Consider the following 23,916-nt stretch of genomic DNA (forward strand, 5'->3'; position numbering starts at 1 on the left):
TCACCAATCTATATCTAAATGCATTGTATTCTAACCTTAAATGCATTGCATACTAACATAAATTGATTTTAACGTATATTGATTTTAATTATTCCTTAATATGCACTTGCATTCAAAATGTTCGATAAATTGATTTAATGTAATGTATTATCACTGATCTAGATCTAAATGCATTGTATTCTAACCTTAAATACATTGCATTCTAACATAAATTGGTTTTAACGTATATTGATTTTAATTATTCTTAAATCTGCACTTGCATTCAAACTGTTTGATAAATTGCTTTAATGTAATGTATTATCACCGATCTAGATCTAAATTGTATTCTAACCTTAAATGCATTGCATTCTAACATAAATTGGTTTTTACGTATATTGATTTTAATTATTCCTTAATATGCACTTGCATTCAAACTGTTTGATAAATTGATTTAATGTAATGTATTATCACCGATCTAGATCTAAATGTTTTGTATTATAACCTTAAATGCATTGCATTCTAACATAAATTTATTTTAACGTATGTTGATTATAATTATTCCTTAATATGCACTTGCATTCAAACTGTTTGATAAATTGCTTTAATGTTATGTATTATCAACCTTAAATACATTGTATTCTAACCTTAAATGCATTGCATTCTAACATAAATTGGTTTTAACGTATATTAATTTTACTTATTTCTTAATATGCAATTGCATTTAAACTGTTCGATAAATTGCTTTAATGTAATGTATTATCACCGATCTATATCTAAATGCATTGTATTCTAACCTTAAATGTATTGCATTCTAACATAAATTGGTTTTAACGTATATTGATTTTAATTATTCCTTAATATGCACTTGCATTCAAACTGTTTGATAAATTATTTTAATGTAATGTATTATCACCGATCTAGATCTAAATGCATTCTATTCTAACATTAAATGCATTGCATTCTAACATAAATTGGGTTTAACATATATTGATTTTAATTATTCCTTAATCTACACTTACATATTGTTTGATAAATTGCTTTAATGCAATGTATTATCACCAATCTGGTTGGTCACAAGGAAATTAAGGAAGAGAAGAAAGTGCGGGTTGCAAGACAAATTTAGGTTTGCCAAACTCAAGGTAACAACTTAACTTGAGCGCGTGCCTTGTGTTTGCCAAAGTCACTTACACATGTACTTTGTGTTTCATTTCAGTTGTGTTTTGTGTTTGGTACTTTCTTATGTATTTTTTTTTATTTTTTTTTAAGTAAGCTAGTTACTAGAATTATTTTTTAATTGTTTTCCTAAGTTTGTTTTGAACTTTGAATCTATTTAATTCGTTTCAAGTCATCATTATTTACTAGGTGTTACAAAATTTTTACTCCCTCCGTCTCAAGTTGTATGATGTTTTGGGCATTGCACACATATAAAGAAATGTAATTAATATTGTGTGGAAACGAGATATTATGAGTTGTTTTTCAAAATTGTCATGATATGGAAAAGATAAATGAAAGAATTGAAAGAAAAAAAAAATAGTTAAGGATATAATAGGGAAAATAACATTAATGTTTTATTGGAATTGTAAAGTGGCATACAATTTGAGACAATTTTTTTCTTCTAAAGCGACATACAACGAAGAAGTATCATAAAATGCTACAAAATTTAGGACACTGAATATGTTGTTTTCAAGTTATAGTTTTAAAATTTTGAGTCATGTAAAATAGTTTAAGTTAAACTCATGTTTCTGACCATATATGCATTTGTTTTAACACATAAATTAATAAACATAGATCATACACACATACATACACGATACAATACAATGCATTTTCCAACCGTAAAGAATTTTGCTGAACCGTAAAGAGTTTTTTAAATATGTACTACCGTAAAGAGAATACATTTTTTTCTCTCCGTAAAGAGTTTCTTTACGATTTCGGTTTCGATTGGTTCAATTTACGGTTTTTTTTGGTTCGATTTTGAACACCTTAGTAAAAAGAAAGTAACACTACATAAAATTACTTCTCTCTTTTTTATTGTACCACGTAATTTAGTAACACTACATAAAATTACTTCTCTCTTTTTTACTGTACCACGCAATTCTTCTTCTCCACATTTCTTCTCCATAACAATAGGGATAATCCAAAACCTCTTCCAAAAAGCTAAACCGAGGTACATCTTCATTCAATAACAAATCCAATCCAATGAATTGATTTTAATTATTTGATAAATTGCATACTGCTTTCATGTTTGCATTTGATAAATTGCTTTAATGTGATATCTTATCACCGATCTAGATCTAGATCTATATGCATTGCATTCTGACATAAATTGGTTTAACTTAAATTGATTTTAATCATTGCACTCAAACTGTTTGATAAAATGCTTATGTAATGTATTATAACCTAAATAGTAAATTATCGTTTGACAAAATGCTTTTGAGTCATGTAAAATAGTATAAGCTAAACTCATGTTTCTCACCATATATGCATTTGTTTTAACTCATAAATTAAATTAATAAACATAGATCATACACACATACATACATGATACAATACAATGCATTTCCCAACCGTAAAGAGTTTTTTGCATATGTACTACCGTAAAGAGAATACATCTTTTTTCTCTCCGTAAAGAGTTTCTTTACGATTTCGGTTTCGATTGGTTCAATTTACGGTTTTTTTTGTTCGATTTTGAACACCTTAGTAAAAAAAAGTAACACTACATAAAATTACTTCTCTCTTTTTTATTGTACCACGTAATTCAGTAACACTACATAAAATTACTTCTCTCTTTTTTACTGTACCACGCAATTCTTCTTCTCCACATTTCTTCTTCTCTTCATCTTCTCCACATTTGTACCACGCTGTTCTTCTTCTTCACATTTCTTCTTCTCCACATTACTTCTCCGTAACAATAGGGGTAATCCAAAACCTCTTCCAAAAAGCTAAAAGAGGTACATCTTCATTCCATAACAAATCCAATCCAATGAATTGATTTTAATTATTTGATAAATTGCATACTGTTTTCATGTTTGCATTTGATAAATTGCTTTAATGTGATATCTTATCACCGATCTAGATCTAGATCTATATGCATTGCATTCTAACATAAATTGGTTTAACTTAAATTGATTTAAATTATAGCACTCAAACTGTTTGATATAATGATTATGTAATGTATTATAACCTAAATAGTAAATTATCGTTTGATAAAATGCTTTTGAGTCATGTAAAATAGTATAACCTAAACTCATGTTTCTGACCATATATGCATTTGTTTTAACTCATAAATTAAATTAATAAACATAGATCATACACACATACACGATACAATACAATACATTTCCCAACCGAAAAGAATTTTGCTGAACCGTAAAGAGTTTTTTGCATATGTACTACCGTAAAGAGAATACATTTTTTTCTCTCCGTAAAGAGTTTCTTTACGATTTCGGTTTCGATTGGTTCAATTTACGGTTTTTTTTTGTTCGATTTTGAACACCTTAGTAAAAAGAAAGTAACACTACATAAAATTACTTCTCTCTTTTTTATTGTACCACGTAATTCAGTAACACTACATAAAATTACTTCTCTCTTTTTTACTGTACCACACAATTCTTCTTCTCCACATTTCTTCTTCTCTTCTTCTTCTCCACATTTGTACCACGCAATTCTTCTTCTTCACATTTCTTCTCTGTAACAATAGGGATAATCCAAAACCTCTTCCAAAAAGCTAAACCGAGGTACATCTTCATTCCATAACAAATCCAATCCAATGAATAGATTTTAATTATTTGATAAATTGCATACTGTTTTCATGTTTGCATTTGATAAATTGCTTTAATGTGATATCTTATCACCGATCTAGATCTAGATCTATATGCATTGCATTCTAACATAAATTGGTTTAAGTTAAATTGATTTTAATCATTGCACTCAAACTGTTTGATAAAATGCTTATGTAATGTATTATAACATAAATAGTAAATTATCGTTTGATAAAATGCTCTTGAGTCATGTAAAATAGTATAAGCTAAACTCATGTTTCTGACCATATATGCATTTGTTTTAACTCATAAATTAAATTAATAAACATAGATCATACATACATACATACACGATACAATACAATGCATTTCCCAACCGTAAAGAATTTTGCTGAACCGTAAAGAGTTTTTTGCATATGTACTACCGTAAAGAGAATACATTTTTTTCTCTCCGTAAAGAGTTTCTTTACGATTTCAGTTTCGATTGGTTCAATTTACGGTTTTTTTTGTTCTATTTTGTACACCATAGTGAAAAGAAGTAAAACTATATAAAATTATTTTCTCTATTTTATATTGAACTACGTAATTCTTCTCAACATTTCTTCTCCTCTCAGTAACAATGGGGATAATCTAAAACCTATGGCCAGCTATCCGAAAAATTAAACCGAGGTACAAACTTCATTCCATCACAAATCCAATCCAATAAATTGGGTTTAACGTATATTGATTTTAATTATTCCTTAATATGGACTTGCATACTGTGTAATAAATTACTTTAACGTAATGTATTATCACCGATATAGATCTAAATGCATTGTATTCTAACATTAAATGCATTGTATTCTAACATAAATTGGTTTTAACGTTTATTGATTTTAATTATTCCTTAATATGCACTTGCATTCAAACTGTTTGATAAATCGCTTTAATGTAATGTATTATCACCGATCTAGATCTAAATGCATTGTATTCTAACATAAGTTGTTTTTGTGCAAAATTGATGACGAATTAAGTTGTTGTTGAATTGTGGATGAATTCATGTTCAAATGTTGTTGTTGTTGTTGTTATCTTGACATATGTTGTTGTTGAATTGATGCAATGGGTATCATTGAAATGGTAGATTGGTGATGAGTTTGTTGTTGTTGTTGAAAGTTGTGAGAGTTTGGTGAATTGATGAATTATTGATGCATTCATGATTGGTTGTTGCTATTGTTGTTGTGAGATGTTGTTGTTGATGAAATCATGATTAGATGTTGTTGTGGTTGTTGTTAGATGTGTTATTGATGAATTGATGCTTTGGGTATCATGTATTGGTGAATAATTATGAGAATTGAATGGTTGTTGAAGGTTTTGTAAAAATGGGTTGATTTGATAAATAGTGTTGGAATGGTGTTTGATTTCATGTTTGGTTGTGTTTTTGAAAGTCCTTTTGAGTACATATACTTGTAAACAACCTTTGGGACGAGTTTGGGCATTTGGGAGATCAAAAATTGGGTTTTTGGGGTGAAAAATGGTGCCAAACCCGTAACTACAGGGGAATTTCGCTAAGAAACTCGCTAATAGCGAAACTGTCTGGAACTTTTTCGCTATTTGCGAAAATTTCGCTATCAGCGAAATTGCCCAGAGACAACTTTTTCTGTTTCGCGTTCTTGCGTCTTTTTCCCTCGTTTCTGTTTTGAATTGACTTTCGGTGTAAACATGAAAGTTGTAGATAATTTTGTTAGCTTTCCAATGGCTTTGATTTGACTTGAAAATGATTTTTGGTTTTTGAGTTATAGGGCAAATACTCTTAAGAGGTCTTAGTGAGCTTTTACGAAAAATCTGCATAACTATTTCTAAGTCGACCCAAACCTCATGGATTGTTCCTTAACTTTAAATTTATGTTCTATGAGTTCAATTAAGGTGCCTAATGATATTTAAACTATGATGTGGTGAATCTAACTTGTTTGATTTGAAAATGGAAATTTTTGTGAAAAGTGATATAGTGAGACGAACTTTGTGATTTTCATGAATTCATCGTATTTGGCCGATGAAATGCTTATGTAACCTCTACTGCACGTACATGTGACTTATGAGAATACATGGCATAGGCAATTAGGCTTGTTTACTTGGCTTTGACTTAAATGCCTAATTAATTCAATGTTGTGATTTTTGGAGACGAACCTGGTAGAAAATGGTTTTGAGAGCCAATTGCTTATGAACCCTTTATGAATAGATTAATATGATTATGAGATGATGTATGAATGGTTGTTGAGTGATGAATATGATGTTTGTGATCATATGTTGTATTTGTTCCTTTATTTGGATTGTAAGGAATTATGTGGAAATGTGACAACTATATGTTGATTTATGTGGAGATGATTGATGATGTATATATGTGACAACTATATGTTGATTGAATTGTGGATGTTGTCGGTGATTGTATATATGTCAAGTGGTGGTGAATTGTTGTCGATGCATATATACTAATTGAATGGTGATGAACATGTTTATGTTATGTTGTTTGTTGAACATGTTAAATGTTGATTGTTGGTGGTGAATTCATACATGCTAATATTAATGGTGATCTTGTTGGTGAATGCATGTATGCAAAATGATGGTGATGGTGAGGTGATTATTGTTTGTGTGAACATATGCATTGAGTCGAGTCATATGTTCATGCATTCATGACTGATGATGACTGATTTTATATTCAATTGAGATGATTACGATGTTTTTGTTGCATCGAAGGTGACGACCTTGAGGTGATTTGGTACCACATGCATCTAGAAAAGTCTAGAACATTGCATGCATTTGATTAATTGATGAGTCGTGTCATAATTGAATATGTGACTTGGTGAATTTGTGTAATGGTGAAATTTGGTGAATGTTGTGATTATGTGGATTGGTGTATATGTACATTGGTGGATTTTATTGATGGTTGTGAGTAATTGAATCATGCTCTAATTGTATGTCTTACTTGTTTGTGCTTATACACTTGGTGAACCTATTTGATGATAATTAATTTGATAATAATGATGAGGTGAGAATTGTATATGTATATACATAAGATGTGGTGATTTCTTTGATAATGATAATTGCTTGCTTATAACTTTGAAAAGATGAATTGTACTTGTTGAGTTAAGTATGCTAAGTGAAGAATAAGGTGAGTAATCTTTCATTGATTGATAATTGATGAACTTATGTCGAAGATTTGTTTAGAGGTTGGACATACTTACTATGCCATGTTAATAATGTGATTGCTTGAAATGTAAGTGATGGGGGATAATAATCATGTGATGCTAGTGTTCTAGGAGGGATGGTTATGTATATGTGATATGTATGAATCCGTGAATGTTATGTCTTCATATGTGGATTATGTTTGATGTAATGCTTACCCCCAGTGGTTTCGACCGCCTACCTGTCTGTATGGATGGGTAGACGTTGTGCATGTTTAGTCGCTTGGTTAGTTGCTTGATGTTGTACTTGGATAGCGGGAGCTAGCCTCCGTTATCATTTTGGCGTCGTAGTTTTAGGGCTCTGATTAGGTTGAGTCGGTGTCCTTTAATTTTGTTGTTATGTTGAGGTGTACTCCTTGTTGAGATTTGGAGAATATTTGATTTGTATCCGCTGCGACTGTTGAGATATATATATATATATATATATATATATATATATATATATATTCGTGTTAGACGTAGTGTTTATTTCTTGAATATTTGTTATATTCGTGTTTTATCGCTTTAATAGAAATAGGGCGTTACATTGATCACTAATTTTGATGATCCAATTCAGGCGATTGTTCAAAGCTCATATCCAGACTTAGTCAAGAATTACAAGGATCCAAAATTTCTACAATCCAGAGCTATTTTGGCTGGAACACTCGAGATTGTTAATACCATCAACGAATACATTTTGGGCTTGATTCCAGGTAATACAATGTTTCAACATGTTTTCCCAATTTCCTGTTGTAATTTTTTATCATTAATTGTAGTTTTTTTTTAATGTTTTATAGGTGACGAAAAAGAGTATTTAAGTGCGGATTCTGTTGATTGATTTGAAGCTGATGTCAATGAGGCTTTTGATGTGTTGACCCTTGAGTTTTTAAATACTCTCACAATTTCAGGGCTGCCCAACCATAAAATAAAGGCTTAATTGCACTTTTGGCCCCCTATCTTTCCAAAACTTGCAGTTACAGCCCCCTAACTAATTTAAATACAAAACAGCCCCCTAAGTATTGAATCTTTGGCAGTTTTAGCCCCCAACGCTGACGTGGCACCCTAAATGAGGTGCCACGTGTCATTTTTTTTAATTTTTTTTTAGCCTTGGGGGGCCAAAACTGCCAAAGATTCAATACTTAGGGGGCTGTTTTGTATTTAAATTAGTTAGGGGGCTGTAACCGCAAGTTTTGGAAAGATAGGGGGTCAAAAGTGCAATTAAGCCTAAAATAAAACTTAAGATCGATACACCTACAATGCTACTCAGAAATATTGACCAGTCAGAGGGTTTGTGTAATGGAACAAGACACATAGTAACAAGACTAGCAAACCATGTTATTGAAGCAAAGATTATTTCAGGCAAGAACATTGGAGCAATTGTATATATTCAGGATTCCCCTAACTCGGAAAATTCTCTCGAAATTGAATCTCTTGCTCGATTTGCTGTCGATCAACACAACACCAAACAGGTATTCTTTTTTATTTACTTTTTAAATTCCCAATATTTTGGTTCTGTGATTAATGATCCTAGTTTAGTTGGTTCATATGAATTGTTTGTGATTATAATAAGCCTTGTTTGGATAAACAACTTAGTTAAGCACTTATTATATAAATGATTATGCATAAACTATGAAGTCAAATTGTTTCATTATAAGCTATCCTGAAGAGTGTATGGAAAAGCTGAAATCAGCTTATGATCATGTCATAAGCTAGTAAATAAGCTGTTACTGCAACCTCTTCCAAACTGTCCCACCAGTGTTTATACATGTAGATGAACTCAAATAAACAAATCCAAACAGTCATCAAGTATCACAAGTGTCTATTTTGATTTTCAGAACATTTTGTCAATTATCTCTAAAGGTTACCAAAAGAAATTGTGATCTATAAAGCATTGTGCTTATGTTATCTTGAATTTGACCAGTTGTTGTGACTAAAACATTTTGCTTATGCTTGCTTGGGAGATCATAGGCTCTTCAAGTGGGATTTGGTTTCTCTAAAGCGAACTATTCACTTTAGAGGGTAGAGTAAATAATCTCATCAATTGATGGGAAAATCAACAGTTGGTGTTGTAAAAAATAAATGTGTTATACATGTGCACGAAATATCAACCTGTTTAGACTACATACTTTTGTTAATTTCATAGAAGCTTAATAAAGCAGTATCTGGTTTGATTCTTGGTTAGTTGGAGTCCAAAATTGTGTTCCTCCAAATGTTGGTCATTTAAGTACAATAATGTTCGGAACCTGGTTGTATTGATTGGATAAATGAAAGAGTTGAATAACACATATGTTTGATAAAAAACGCGGGGGGGGGGGCATATTAATAAATTGGGCAGCTCACTTGTGTTTTTTGTCATAAGATTGCTCTAATGTAGTTTTTTACTGAATTGCTGATATTTTTAATTTTTGAGGTGAAGTTCAATCTTTCTTGTGTTGTCTCCCGTCTTACTTTCAATGCGACGAAGAATGTTTTTTATGTGAACTAAAACTGTTGACTTTTGTCAAATGGTGTTGTAGAATTCACTTCTGGAGTTTGCAAGGGTGGTGAAAGCACGGGTACAGCTTGTTGCTGGTTTACTGCATCATCTTACTCTCGAGGCTATTGATGCGGGTGAGAAGAAGATCTATGAAGCCAAAGTTTGGGTAAAACCCTGGATGAACTTTAAAGAACTTACAGAGTTTAAGCATGCTGGTGATGGTCATGCACCATCATTTACCACTTCAGATCTTGGTGTGATAAAGGGTATGCCATTTTGTGTAAACCGCTTATTTCTTGATATGATCAACAGGCTAGTCATTAATAGGGGTGTTTGAAGGGGTGTAGTGAAGTACTCCTTTGTCCCTTTCCAATTGTCAAAAATTTTTTTAGCAGATATTTGTTTCTATTTATCATTTGTTTTCAAATTTCAAGGTTATATTACTATTTTTTTTTGTCAATTATACTCTTATTTTATCAAATATTTTACAATTAAATTAATGAAAAGAGATAGTAAATTACCATTGAAAGGTAAGATTATCTTTGAAATTTGCTTACTAATCAAATCTATTTCTTTATTTGTCACATCAACCTTAAAATCCGTGCATTTGAGTGGTTAGAAGAAGGAGTAAAGATCCTCTCCATTTGCTTAAAATAAGTGGACAATGCCATTTGATGAGAGATAGATACAAAAAAGTATGTAGTGGGTCCTACCACTAAATAGGTCCCACCACTATTAATTATTTAGGTTTTTTTTCAAACTTTTTGCGTCTTTATCTCTCCAACTGGAAGAAATGGAGAGTAATAAATGGAGATGATGCTAACTCGGTTAGAAGGCCTACAAATTGCTAAAATTGCTGTGCATCATCATAAATCCCGCTTTAAAGTGAACTTGGAGATAGTGTTTGTTTTTGTCAGCGGGGTAGTGAATTTATGATATCCTATTTAGTGCAACATCAGGATGTGAGCATTGGTATTTTTATCCATGCGCAATTTCCATTGAAAATGTAGAAAAAAGGCTTGTAGGAGTGAGGCCTGAATTTTATCTGGAATTTACCTTAATACTTGGTTCCTGTTATTTTATAAGTAAAAAAGACAATCTAACCGTTATAATCATAGTTATTAACTGATAAGTGATGTATTAAGTTCCTGGACATAGGTTATGATTGCTTAATTTGTCTTGTATTTCTTTTTGAACATTTGAACTTCAGGTGTTTGCTAATACCATCTTCTGCTGTTCTGTTTTTGTTATCAGATGGCCACAAGCCAGGCTGGCAGTCTGTTCCATCACATGACCCTCAAGTTCAGGATGCAGCAAATCATGCTGTTAAGACCATCCAGCAGAGGTCCAATTCACTAGTGCCCTATGAGCTCCATGAGGTTGCTGATGCAAAGGCTGAGGTCAGTGCCTTATTTCTAGTTTTGAAATGCCACATGGTTGAGTTCTCGGTTGTAATTTGATGTTTATATTTTCAGCTCTAGGAAAATGTCATATAGAAGGTCTCATTTGTTCCAAGTTTTATAAAAAACTAATAATAAAAGTGAAAATTAGGTTAAAACGAGAAACAATATAAAGTTGTTTTCAACCATGTCATGGTTTTGTCTTTAGTACTATTCTTGTATGCTTTTGCTCTTTCTGTACGAGTTCTACTAGCCGTTTTTACTACGTATTAGCATGTTGTCCCCTTTATTTTGTATATTATCATTGTTATTTGCATAGAGATAATGCAAGCGGATGAGATTCTCTAGTGCTCGTGCTTTTTTTGAACAAAGAAATGGCAAAATAGGGTAAGGAGAAACAGACTCGTGCATAGTTGGTTTTCTTAACTTAGTTTATCAGTTAAAATTGTTTGGTTTGACAATGGAACTTAAAAAATAATAATCTATTGAAATGCTCATTTGTTATGCGTTAGTAATCAAGTAAAGAGTTATATATGATTCGCTTATGAAGTATGGGGAAACTGTAAAATTGTCTACAGTCTAGACCCACAAAGATTGACGGACGGACAGGCATACATATACATTTCAAATCCGTAGTTATATTTGTGGTGTTTCATCTACTGCACACTGAATGAATAGATAGAAAAGGTGTAATGAAACAAAAAAATTAAAGTGCAAGTTGCTTAAAATAAAATCATTGATTACAGAAGTTTAAGCTAAAAAGCTCATTTGTGAAAATTATGTGCATCTCTATCTGTGACCTCTTTCTTTGTTTATTATTACTTTTTACATACAGGGTTCCGTTCTGTTAAGGAAGAAAATATGTTACAACTTGCCAGATTCCGTCAAATGTGTCTTTTCTCATCAAAACCTATTTTAAACATTTGAAGTTAACATGGATGATTTTGTCCAATATGTGGAAGAGGCCTATTGAATATTTAAGTTGAGAAATTTTAACAATAGGCCTCTCCCATTATCAAGTCTCATTAGTATAGCATGAGAAAACGGAATATATCAATGAATAATGAGTAGCTATGTTCTTGCTGTTAGGACACTGTTCCCAAAGTTATGGAGTTTATTTTCATTAGTATAGCATGAGAAAACTGAATATATCAATGAATGATGAGTAGCTATGTGTTCTTGCTGTTAGGACACTGTTCCCAAAGATATGGAGTTTATTTTCATTAGTATAGCATGAGAAAACTGGATATATCAATGAATAATGAGTAGCTATGTTCTTGCTGTTAGGACACTGTTCCCAAAGACATGGAGTTTATTTAGTGAATAAAACCATACATAAGAGAATATGCATTTGGGTTGCTTAGAAGCTTCTTGGTTTTTCATCACTGATGGATGTCTAAATTGTTGTGCAGGTCATCGATGATACTGCCAAGTTTAACTTGCTTCTCAAGGTCAAGCGGGGACAGAAAGAAGAGAAGTTCAAGGTAGAGGTGCACAAGAATAACGAAGGTAACTTCCATCTAAATCAGATGGAAGCAGATAATTCCTAGTCCTACTATTAAGCTTGGTCACAGTAGCATTATAGGCCTGCTTGGACCCTAAATTCGCACTTTTTATATATGGGATTGTATCATGTATGACTCACACATAACTAGTACGTTACGAATATTGCCCTTGTTACATATGTCTAAACAATTATATCAGTGCTTTCTTTATTCCTTGGCCTAGCTATTGTTTTGCAACTTTTGATGGTTTCATTTATTTATAACAAGGAAACCCATGATCTTAATTACATTAGTTTGTGTCTATGAAAATGTGTGTGTTGACTAGGGATTACAATGGTGTACTTGCAGAGAGTACGATTCTTAAAACTAGGGTTTTATGTGTTTAGGTCATGCCTTGAGAATACTCTCAAGGTTAATATTTATAGCTGGACCAGGAAAACCCGGACATGGGGCATGGTGCCCTAAACAAGGGCCAATCCGCCCTTCGTATAGGTCAAGAAGCCTGAAGCGCCCCTATCGCTAGAAACCTTCTAGAAGCTACCAGAAGCCTGCTAAATACGCATCCTAAACCTAACCGACTCGGCGCCTGAATTACCGGGAAAGTAGGCCCAAAGTTGGCTATAAATATTAACCTTCGAGAGTATTCTCAAGGCAGGACCTAAACAGATAAAACCCTAGTTTTATAGAATCGTACTCTCTGCAAGTACAAATGGATATAGCCTGTGTTAGGGAAAACTATTGGGAGGCTTGTACCGACCAAGTTCATGGATGTAAAGGACAATTGCAAACAAGAGCATATATAGAATTCAGAGTTAAATATAATTTTAGGCCTTATAAAACCATGTACCTTTGAAGTTTAGTATCACGTCTAGCTAATGCAGGGAACTCTTTTTGTTAAAAAATGAAAATGTTGGACACTTTTAGTTCGTTTAAAAGAAGAACATCGTCTCTTTGAAAAATTTCTTCATACAATACCTTTAGTCTTTGACTATATGGGATCACCAACAATACGTGACAAGATCTTATATTTGCCATTGTCATTTCCGTCACAACACCTCTATTTTCTCATCATAGTGCAAACAAATTTTAGAATCTTAATAGTAATTGACGCGTGTTTACAAGAAACATCCAATAGATGACTTAATGTAGCAAATTTTGCCTCGCGATAAAACACATTTGTAAAAGAGTGCGGAGAAAATGTTGTAATATTATTTGATAAAGTGAAGTATTTTTCAAAGTTTGTCACGTGTGGTTTTTCTCTCATTCATAAAGGGTTTTTCGAATTAAATATTGATGTTATTGAGCGGTAAATTATGCTGTAAAATTCAATTTCTTTTGAATTTTAGAGTTTTAATTTACACTCGTATTACGTTTGTTTAACCCAGCACATATATCTATCATTTGTCATTCCAATTATTTGTTTCAAAACGTCCAAGTCCTCTTTTCGTTCTCACTATGCACACCATTACCAATGTTGAATTCTACATCCTAGGTATCTCTATCATTATCTTAGTTTGCTTCACTAATTTTAAACATTTCGATAGTATCCAACAAGAGAGGCACAATATATGACAATAATCTTAATTCAGAATTAATTATATTATTATAATCTTGTTCAAAAAAATATATATTATTATAAGATCTAATTTTAGACAATGTACGTTACAACATATACCTCTATCTCTCACTTAGTTTCTCTTCACACATACAAGGATTTCGAAAATTCACTAAAAGACAAGGGAACATCATATGACGAAAATACAATAAAAGACAAGGAACATCATATGAAGTCCCTATTATTTATGTTCAAATGTATTTTTTCCACATTATATTATATTGATTACTTCACGTAGAGCTTAAAATTCTAAAAAGCACAATGCGAATTTAACTTAATCGTATGTAAAACAAATTTATTAATCAAACTAATTTGATTTACATATTCCATGAGTATATGTCATCTTAGCACCTTTACAATAAATCTATCACCTTATCAAAAATCAACATGTTCCATAATATTCAATGTCAAACTAACATGAGGAAGAGTTAACTTTTCATGCACCATCGATATAAAAAGTTGTACATTGTGACACATCACAATATTTCTTTGAAGTGACACATCACAATTAATCATGCGTGTAACTTTAAAAATAGTTATAGCGAAAGTCAATTGTTTATAATGGTTTGATGGTTATAATTAATTGACGATGTAAAAACACTTTTGACTACTAATGTAAATGAATTAAATCCTATAAACTAAAATTGAGGTATTCAACATAACACATAACAAGATATCATCAAGCAATAACGGAGAATAACTATTTTAAAACAGACTTTTTCCTATCAAATATGCGCGGGAATGACACAATATGAATGAAATAAAATTCTACAAAAATTCAATTATTTCGATGAAATACAATGAAAGTATATCAATTGCAATGTGGTAGGACCTTGGAGTGCGACCGAAATGAAGTCAGAAAGAAGAAGATCGAGCATAGGAATAAGGGAAATGCTAAAAGTAGATGTGAAGAGGGAACAAGATGTGCGTTTTTTTTTTCTAATTTTTTTTTTAATTGGTATTTAAGTATTTATCAAAACACTATAAAATTTAGTCACCACTCAATCAATAAGTTTAGTAGCACACTCAAAAAAAATATAACTTCTTTTTTTGATAAAATAATTCATATAACTTAAAATCATTGAATTGAATTAGTTTCCAGATTTTGTAGTTATTTTACAAAGCAATAAATAAACCTTGAAATACATAACAAGTTTGATTTAAGGAGATACCGCAGTAAAGTTTAACATGTCAAAAATTCCATACAACCAAGGAGGCCACTATCTACTCTACGCAAAATGAGGTTGATTCATCAATGTCATGCTCTAAACATGTAAATTTTCTTCAAATAATTTGTCAAATTTGTTTACTACTCAAGGTTCAAAAGATATGCAAACTAATATTGAACTTCCATCTTTGAAAAAGGTTTAACAATCATATGCAGAAACATTACAGTTAAGACTTACAGTTCCAATGGTTTGAATGCATAAAATAAAATTTACTACATATGGAACATTGATATACAATACACAGGCCTAAAAGTACAACAAGCTAACATAACTGACAGATACAACAGCTTCAGAGAACACGAACCAGATTAAACAAATGGGACATTCAGAACCCTTTTTTTCCCAGTCAACATAAGACATGTTATGACGGCTAGTGAATACTTATAATCATAACACTAGTATATACTTCTTCTACACTTATAATGAGCTTTTAGCTAATCTAACCTCCCTTTCCCGAAGACTACAGTTTACCCTTCCTCGTCGTAATCTTCATCATCTTCATCCATTCGTGTACCAAGCTGGGCAAGCTGCATCGAATCAATGGCCATCTTGTCCACCTCAGAAAGGGACCAGCCCGGAATTTCTTCATGATGACTGCTGTCTGTTGGAGGAGGTTCAGACACAGGGAGATTAGCGGCTTCAGGATTAGTGGTTTCGGGATTAGTGGCTGTGAGTCAGAGTTATAAATCATCATTATTGAGTGAGTCAGAGTTATCAACAGGAAGAACAACAACATTATTCTTTGGTAACTCGTTTGACTCTGTGCCATCACGTATAGCCACATTTGTATCTGTAGTATTTTGGCTAACTTGCTGAACAGAAGGACAAGGCTCAGACTCAGTCTCCTGATGATGTCCCTCTCTTTGAATAGCTCGTCCTCTTCCTCTACCTCGGCCTCTTCCCCTACCAGTAGGGCTAGTGTGGCCCAACTCAAGCTGCAATAGAAGGAAAATAACCCTAATCAAACAAGTTTTAGAATTGCTTTTTCTTAGAATAAGGAACGGCTAGAAATGCAGATATTCTTCACACTGGACATATTATTCATTCCTACAAGAGATTTCAGGATTGTCTTCTGCTTGCACAAATGGTAAACATTCTGCTTGCACAAATGGTAAACAATGATGATAAATACTAGAGCTTGTGAAAAGAGTACAAAATTATAAATCATCATTATTTTCAAATTCCAAGTATTCCAGTCATGAAATCTCGACAAACGAGGTAAACGCGTGCACGTGAAAGTATTGTTGTAATTTTGGGTGAAAACATCTGTTGAGAAAATAATATAGAACCTTGTTTTTTATGGAGAAAAAAGGACTTAGTCCAAGACATGTGATTGTGTGATTGATGCTGACCAAATGGTGCTGAGAAGTGTTTAAGAAATTAAAACACGGGGCTTTGATACTAATATAAGGAAAAGTACAATTACCATCTTGCCTCTCTTAGCTTCTTCATCACTGTCATTACCATCATCACCTGCAGCTTTCCTGCAAACATGGTTTAGGTGCATTAATTCAAGCACTCAATATAACCTGCACACATTTATCAACAAAGTGTGAGTAATTGAACTTTTCAGCGGTACATCTTAAAACTTTTGTCAAAATAAACTTATACTCCCTCTGTTTCAAAATGAATGTCACTTTAACAAAAAAAATTGTTTCAAAATGAATGTCACTTTACATTTCCAATACAACTTTAATTTTTTCTTCCAACTTTACCCTCTTCAACTTCTCTCACACAATTTCCAATGCAACTTTAAATTTGTCTTTTTCTTATAAAGTAAGGGCAGTTTAGTAAATGTGTTATATCTAATGATTATTTCATTTCATTTCTTAATCTGTGTGCAATTGGCTAAAGCGACATTGAAACGGAGGGAGTAAAATTCATCCAAAACTTTATAATTCCTTGAGGCAGCCGCGTGGAGCAAAAACAATGGGGATTTAAGAATTTATAGATAAAGAATTATGCATATTTGCAGCCTAACACAATAAAAGGTTTTGGTAGACTTAGAATTCTAAACACGTCAACAAAAATAGCACTGACTCACCGAGCAACCAATATATATATATATATATATATATATATATATATATATATATATATATGTATGTATATATTCAATTTATTCAAATGAAGCAATAAAAATATATAAATATATAATACATAATGAAAAAAGAAACACAAACAACCATAGATGAGTGAAGCAATAACCATAGATGGTGTTTTATTTAGAAAGAGGGAGCTCAATAATGCAGCGCCATGAGAGTACGCAATCAATATCATTAGCTCTGTCAGTTAGAACAAAAGGAAATACTTTCGAGGGGCTTTCCTCCAACCATTTCAACTTTGCTATCAACAATTCCGCCAATTGAAGGATTTCATTTTCAGTAACAGACATAAAAAACGTTGGTCCATGCCTTTGAAATCTATGAGCCAGATCCTCCCTGACAACACAAACATGTAGCAAAATATTACTATTGAATTATTCCTTCAACAAGTAGCTACATAATGATCATAAATAGTCAATGGATACTTATGAAAAGAAGATCTACAAAAATAGCAAACCTGCTTCTTGATCGGGAAATAAGACGCGATCCTCTAGACGAGAAAACAAAAGATTCCACATCATCCCAAAAGGAACCAGTAGAAAATAACACAGGTATTTCTGAATGATTAATAATGTCTCTCTGCTTCTTCTTCTTCTTCTTAACATTAGATGTTGTTGATGGGATCAAACGTGCACAAAAATTATTATCTCCTATATACAAGAGTTGTACGTGTGGTAAAGATGCTATAATTTTGGTAAAGATATCAATAGTAATTATACCTAAGCTTTTTTGGTAATGAAGATCTCCGATGGAGATCCCGTTCGGGTACAAACTCAATACATCCCTAACCTGCATAGAAAACGAACTGAATAACTCCCTAACCTCCCTAGAATCCAACTCTAGATCTTCATGAAAAAATAACCTTAAGTACGAGGATGGTAAATGGATTTCTATATTTTGTGAAGATGTGGGCTCCTCTGCAGCTGAGAAGGGGTTTTCATGAGGCACCTTCCAGTTTCTATACCACTCGGGAGGATATTCAAGAGGCACCTGCATCCGCCCCTTAACATACCAATAAGGAAGACGCCTGAAATATTTACCGGTAAGATATTTCCCCTTGAGCACTGAAGACCACTGCCACACTATAGTTGCTACTCTCCATGCATAGCCAACAACCTTCCCTGGACATACAAGCAAGAGACTGTAGTACCTCGGAAGGATCCGATACAAAAGGTTGCAAAAGTCGAAGTCTATATCACCAAGTATCAAAAAGAGGTGTCTGGGTGAGGGATTTTGAGAAAGCCAATCCACAAAGCATTTGTTCTTGTTCTTTCCACCTATAACAAAGTAGTTAAATGTCATTATTATTTTAAAGGCTTAAATATGCAAAAGGTCCCTGCAAATAAGGTTTGTTTGGCTTTTGGTCCTTGAAAAAAAATTAAAAAGGTCCCTGGGCCCACTTTTGAGGTTGGTTTGGCCATGTGGCAGTTGCTGACTGTGCAACTTTTGGCACGTAATAAAAAAAATAAAAAAATCAGAAAATTATTTTTTGAAATTAAAAAAATTGAATAAATTTAAAAATGACAAGATATTTCCAAAAAAAAATCTGAAAATAACATTTAAGAAAGAAAAAAATCCGAAATAAATTTTAAAAAAAAATCTGTTAAAATTAAAATTTTTAAAAGAAAAATTGATTTTTTTTTTCAAAAATTAAATTTATTGAAAAAAATTTAAAATTATATATTAAAGTTTTTTCAAAAAATATATAAATTTTCAGATTTTAATTTTCAAACAATTACATCCAGATTTTAAAAAATATATAATTTTCGATTTTTTTTCATATTTCAAAAAAAGAAATATTTGAAAGTTATATAATAAAAAAAAAAAATTGAAAATTAATTTTATGATTTTTTTATTTTAAAATTTATTTTCAGATTTTTTAATTTCAAAAAACAATTTTAAGAATTTAAAAAAATTAATATAATATGTGGTCCGCCATGTGGCAAAAGTTGCACAATCAGCAACTGTCATTTGGCCAAAAACATGCCACTTCAACTGTTTTGTGGGCTAGAGACTTTTTTAAAAGAGAATTTTACAAGGGCTTTTTAATTTTATTTTTTCTTTGCAAGGACCAAAAGTCAAACGAGCCATATTGAACCAAATTGTTGATTACAATTTGCAAACTGAACCAATCCTTAACAGACAGTTCGTAAACAGAAACTTGTAACCCAGTTCAGTTTGTGAACTTAAGGGAACCGAACCAAAGTGATTGTGCAATTCGTTTAGAAAAGTACAGCTGCTGGTTAGTTTTCATTTTCATTTAACTGAGTTAGCCAGTAGGAAGATGGACTAAAAATAAATATAAAATGTTAAAATAAAATGATTTAACAGAGAAAGCTGGCGAGTTTTTGTTTCTCAACGAGTCAGTCCCCTTTAAAAGAAAAATAAAAAAAAAATGATTTAATATCCTTTATAGTAAGTTTTTGTGATCAAACATACCAACAATTTTTCTTTCTTTTTAGAGTCCTGAACAAGTATAAATAAATAAAACAAATAATATTGGTTAAAAAAAATGACATTAATTGAAACAATACAACTAAGTATTGATGATTCCGGTATTAATATAGAAGGAAACGTGAAATGAATTGGAAAAAAAAAAACTCTGAAAGTTTTCTTTTAATTTACCTTACTGAAAGTTCATCAGATAACATAGATAAAAGACTGTGATGCAGGTGCAGTTATATGGCAGTTCAACACAGTTTGGGTTCTAATAGGTAAACCATGGTACATCAATCCAACGGAGCAGTTTGGTTCAGTTATTGTGAACCCAGTCGACATTTCGGTTCAGTTCAGTAAGGTTTTCTGGAAGAACTGAACTTTGAACAAGCCTAAGTCTATCATTTAGATAATAATTTTAATTTTATTAGAATATCCTCACTCATATCCTGGACAAAAGAACAAAGCTAATTTTCCTGAAATGGTCTCTATTGCATTTAGTGATTGGAAAAGTCCAAAATTCTCAGCTTGCATTTACGAACTTGTGATGAATGATGAAGATGGTTCAAATCCATTCTCAATAGATTTATGTAGAATTTCATCAACAACAAATTATGCAGAAAATCTTCCACAGTTATTTCCTGTGTAATTCAACCAAAACTCGCCAGAGAGGACGGTCTTTACCTAATTGCTTTGTGGGACTTTATTGATCTGGTGGCAAATGGACTCGATGAGGGTAGAGCAACAATCGCAATAGCATGATTGAAAATCAAACCTTATCACCAAAAAATGGTCGAACCTAAAAATGAAACAATCCCACCTAAAATCATAGGACTCTCTTCCTTTTTCTTCTCAAAGTTTATCCATTATTATAACCATTGTTCCAATCATATGTATTGCAAATAATGTAATCAGCTTGCTGCTAACTGCTCCTTTACTGCTCTTAATTCTGCTCTCAATTTCTTAATCTTGCTATCAGCAAACTTTGTTAGGTGCTCTCATTATTTTTACCCTTCGATATTGTAATCATATAGAGATGTTGATCAATGATAAAAAAATATTTGAAAAACAAAAAGTTCACATAAAAAAAAAAAGTAAAATTCTATTGCAATAATAACCTTATTAATTACTTTTTATGAAGTTTCTTTTGATGCGGTTGGTTTATGCCATAATAATCTTTTTAGACTATGAAGTTGCAATGAAATAAATAATAATTGTACTAATATTACTTTTCTTTATCTCAACATTATCGTTTTTTGTTATTTTTGTCTTTGATACTCTTAAATTTTGAATGTATGCTAACATTAATCAAAGTCATGTCAAATCTCAAAAGGTCAAAAATCTGTTTAAACCTTATAAAGTCTTATGATACAAATCCTTTAAAATTGACACAAAAATTTTTTGGAAGCTCGGCGGAGTCTTAAAAGTCGTAAATTTTTTATAAAGTCTTGTAAAATCTATTGGACTTTTTTCCTAATAAAATAGTCCTTTAAAATACAAAACCAATTCACAGCTTAATTTCTAATAAAGAAATAAAAACAAAAGAACGGAAAATGAAGATGGTAATAGTTTTAGTCATAAGGTAAGAAAAAAGAACCTGGAATGTGGTGGAGATCAATGCCGGATAAGAAAAGTGCTTCTTGTTGGATCTGTGAAAGTTGAGAAACATCGCCATAAGCATCCATATGAATAGGGCCCTTAATCCCGTTAGCTCTAAGAACTCCCATAATTGAAGGTGCTACATTCAAAACACTAATGTCGGAAGGGACGCCACAGCTGTCAAAGTCCCACCATACCGAAACCTTATATTTAAAGTTATCCCGATGAGGTTTCTCTTCAACATGACTAGGACTCTGGTCTACTTCGGACTTAGCATTGCTTTTCCAAAATGTCCACCAACTACTAATCCAACTATAGAAAGTTGAAGTAAATGGGCTACGACAAACTTCATCAACCTCCTTTCTAGCTGGAATCTCATGTTTGTTTTTGAAGATGGTGCAATCATTACAAGTAGAGAGATTCTGTGAAGGGTTTATTTTTTCCAGAATTTCAGGATTTGCATCAACAGACTTAACAATGTCATTGTCAGATTTTTTGGAAATATTGTTGTCATTTAGAGGAAGTTGAATCTGCGGCAATGGTGTACCATCACTGCTAACACATGATGAGGATATTCTGTGAATCCCATCTGCACTTCTATCCAAATTTTTACCCTCATTATGTAGCTTTTGAGCTGCGGCACTATCCTTCTGCTTATTCTTAACAGCAGATTTCGTTGATGGGACCAAACACACCCAAAAATTATCTCCTCCTAAATACTGGAGTTGTACATGTGTTATATATACTAGAAAGTTGGAAAACTTTTTATTTCCATAGAAGCGTTTAACCAAAGGCGGATCAAACTTTGTCAACTCTGCACGAAGATCTCCTATGGAAATCCCATTTGGGTGTGAACACAATATTTTCATAACCTGCCTAATAAACGACTTTGAAGCTTGACTTAACTTTATGTCCGAGGTAGGTTTGTAGATCTCCGACGCATTTTGTGAAGATGTATGCAACTCAACAACTGAGAAGGGGTTTTCAAGAGGCACATTTGAGTATTCATACCACGAATTAGTGGGACCATCAGGAGGATAGTTGAAATGTTTTCCAGTAAGGTCTTCCCCCTTGAGCATGGAAGACCACTCCCACATTATAGTTGCTGCATGGCAGAGATCAGCAACATGAGCCCTTCCGGGACATGCAAGCAAGATATTGTAGTTGCGCATTCTTAACCGGTGCAATATGCCACTGCTAGAAAAGTCTCTATTACCAAATATCAAAAAGAGGTGTAGTGGTGGAGGATTTTTGGAAACCCAATCATTAAGATCCATAAGAAAATGCTTATAGGTATTGTACTTTTTAACTGCAACAATGTAATCATTATTAGTTGAAAAGATCAAAAATAATATGGAATTGAAATAAACTGATAAGGTATTTAGAATAAGGAGTATACATGTGGCGACTAAGCTAATTCTAGAAAGAAGTACGACTCATCTTAATCTAGAAGGGATCTCTTAGGCATATATTCTATTAGTTAGTTACTAAGGTGTGCTACTGTGTAGTCATTGTGGCTATCTTATTATATTTTATGCACAAATCTATATAAACATCTCTGTTGTCAATGCAGAAATGTGGCGCAGCGTGATAGCGGAACGCGTAGTGGGCGCTATTTCGGTGGTGCGGCCACTAATAAATTTAATACTAAATACCATACTATTCAAAAAGAAATACTAAAAAACCTTAACCATTACTCTAAATATCATGAAGTATTCATAATATGAAATAAAAGAGATAGCAAAATCGAAAATCGCTAATACCAATTATATACAACTAGTAAAGTTATTGTTTTACTATTGATAGGTCTGTTATGACAGCTTCCCACTTCTGACAAGCGCCGACGCGGCTTGACAACAGAGATAAGCATTGTATGCCTCATTGGTTAGAATGAATGAAAAATATACCAAGTTCCTTGTTTTTATCTCTAGTTTATTTCTCTAAATTATAGAGTGTGATCCCTACTCGAATTGGAGAAACAATTAACTAAGTTCTAACACTATATAACAAGAAAAAGGAAATAAAAGGTAAGGAGGAAAACGAAGGAACGAACATGAAAATATTGTTTGCATATCATCAGGGCAATCGTCCACAATGGAGGAGTATAGAGAAATGTTGGTTGAATTAAGAGCCTCTTTGTCGACCCCTGAAGAATTAAAATCACCATAAGCACGAATATGAATTGAACCCATAATCCCGTTAGCTCTAACGGCTGCCATAATTGAAGGTGCTACCTTGGAAAAGCTAACTCCAGAGGGCACGGGACAGCTATCAAGGTGCCACCATACTGAAACCTTGGGAGAAGAAGAAGATGATGATGATGATGATGATGATGATGATGAAGATGAGAACCCACACACTAAAAGATGATGATGATGAAACCCAGTAAAAACCTTGCAAGAAAGACGAGAAGGGAGAATGGAGAGCTTTTTCAGAAAAAGAGGAAACATTCTCGATGAATAGGCTGTGATACGGCGGAGAGGGTGTTTGGCGGCGGATTGGCGATCGGAACAAGAAAAACATGAGTGAGGGAAGGGAAATAACACCAGGCTTTTGTGAAAGTAAAATCTAATGGGCCAGCCAAGTAAAAATAATAGGAGCCCAATAAAGTTGA

The 23,916-nt window shown here is 32.5% G+C and overlaps 2 protein-coding genes across 17 annotated transcripts; one reads left to right on the forward strand and one right to left on the reverse strand.

Moving 5' to 3' along the window:
• The first annotated feature begins 8,178 nt into the window (after positions 1–8,178).
• On the forward strand, positions 8,179–12,528 carry LOC146898442 (cysteine proteinase inhibitor 6-like). Its single transcript, XM_085735729.1, has 4 exons — positions 8,179–8,406; positions 9,454–9,679; positions 10,668–10,813; positions 12,226–12,528. The coding sequence occupies exons 1-4, from the start codon at positions 8,194–8,196 to the stop codon at positions 12,361–12,363; spliced, it is 723 nt and encodes a 240-aa protein (XP_085591855.1). The 5' UTR covers positions 8,179–8,193; the 3' UTR covers positions 12,364–12,528.
• Positions 12,529–15,350: 2,822 nt separating this feature from the next.
• Positions 15,351–23,829, reverse strand: LOC146898443 (uncharacterized). Of its 16 annotated transcripts, none has more exons than XM_085735726.1 (7): positions 23,356–23,829; positions 21,301–22,611; positions 17,987–18,544; positions 17,725–17,858; positions 17,371–17,603; positions 16,589–16,691; positions 15,351–16,097 (listed from the first exon to the last, which is right to left on the reverse strand). In XM_085735726.1, the coding sequence occupies exons 1-4, from the start codon at positions 23,750–23,752 to the stop codon at positions 17,833–17,835; spliced, it is 2,292 nt and encodes a 763-aa protein (XP_085591852.1). In that variant the 5' UTR covers positions 23,753–23,829; the 3' UTR covers positions 15,351–16,097; positions 16,589–16,691; positions 17,371–17,603; positions 17,725–17,832. The 16 variants fall into 16 exon arrangements, with proteins under 16 accessions (XP_085591852.1, XP_085591851.1, XP_085591850.1 ...); XM_085735725.1 differs by having other exon boundaries at positions 16,589–16,646; positions 17,725–17,861; XM_085735724.1 differs by having other exon boundaries at positions 17,725–17,861.
• Between the last annotated feature and the right edge of the window lie 87 nt (positions 23,830–23,916).

The sequence above is a fragment of the Medicago sativa genome, chromosome 8 (assembly GCF_051527215.1).
Source record: "Medicago sativa cultivar Bolivia chromosome 8, Bolivia_mono, whole genome shotgun sequence".
NCBI classification, from domain to species: Eukaryota; Viridiplantae; Streptophyta; class Magnoliopsida; order Fabales; family Fabaceae; genus Medicago; species Medicago sativa.

What these genes read in the sequence shown, in the direction of transcription:
- LOC146898442 (XM_085735729.1), top strand. Translation starts at nt 8,194, where the DNA reads ATGCTACTCAGAAATATTGACCAGTCAGAGGGTTTGTGTAATGGAACA. An exon ending in AGATCTTGGTGTGATAAAGG is followed by an intron (nt 9,680 to 10,667) that starts GTATGCCATTTT and finishes TTTTGTTATCAG; the next exon opens with ATGGCCACAAGCCAGGCTGG. An exon ending in TTGCTGATGCAAAGGCTGAG is followed by an intron (nt 10,814 to 12,225) that starts GTCAGTGCCTTA and finishes ATTGTTGTGCAG; the next exon opens with GTCATCGATGATACTGCCAA.
- LOC146898443 (XM_085735710.1), bottom strand. Translation starts at nt 23,752, where the DNA reads ATGTTTCCTCTTTTTCTGAAAAAGCTCTCCATTCTCCCTTCTCGTCTT. An exon ending in TATGCAAACAATATTTTCAT is followed by an intron (nt 22,612 to 23,355) that starts GTTCGTTCCTTC and finishes ACATTGTTGCAG; the next exon opens with TTAAAAAGTACAATACCTAT. An exon ending in TGATCTCCACCACATTCCAG is followed by an intron (nt 18,545 to 21,300) that starts GTTCTTTTTTCT and finishes ACTTTGTTATAG; the next exon opens with GTGGAAAGAACAAGAACAAA.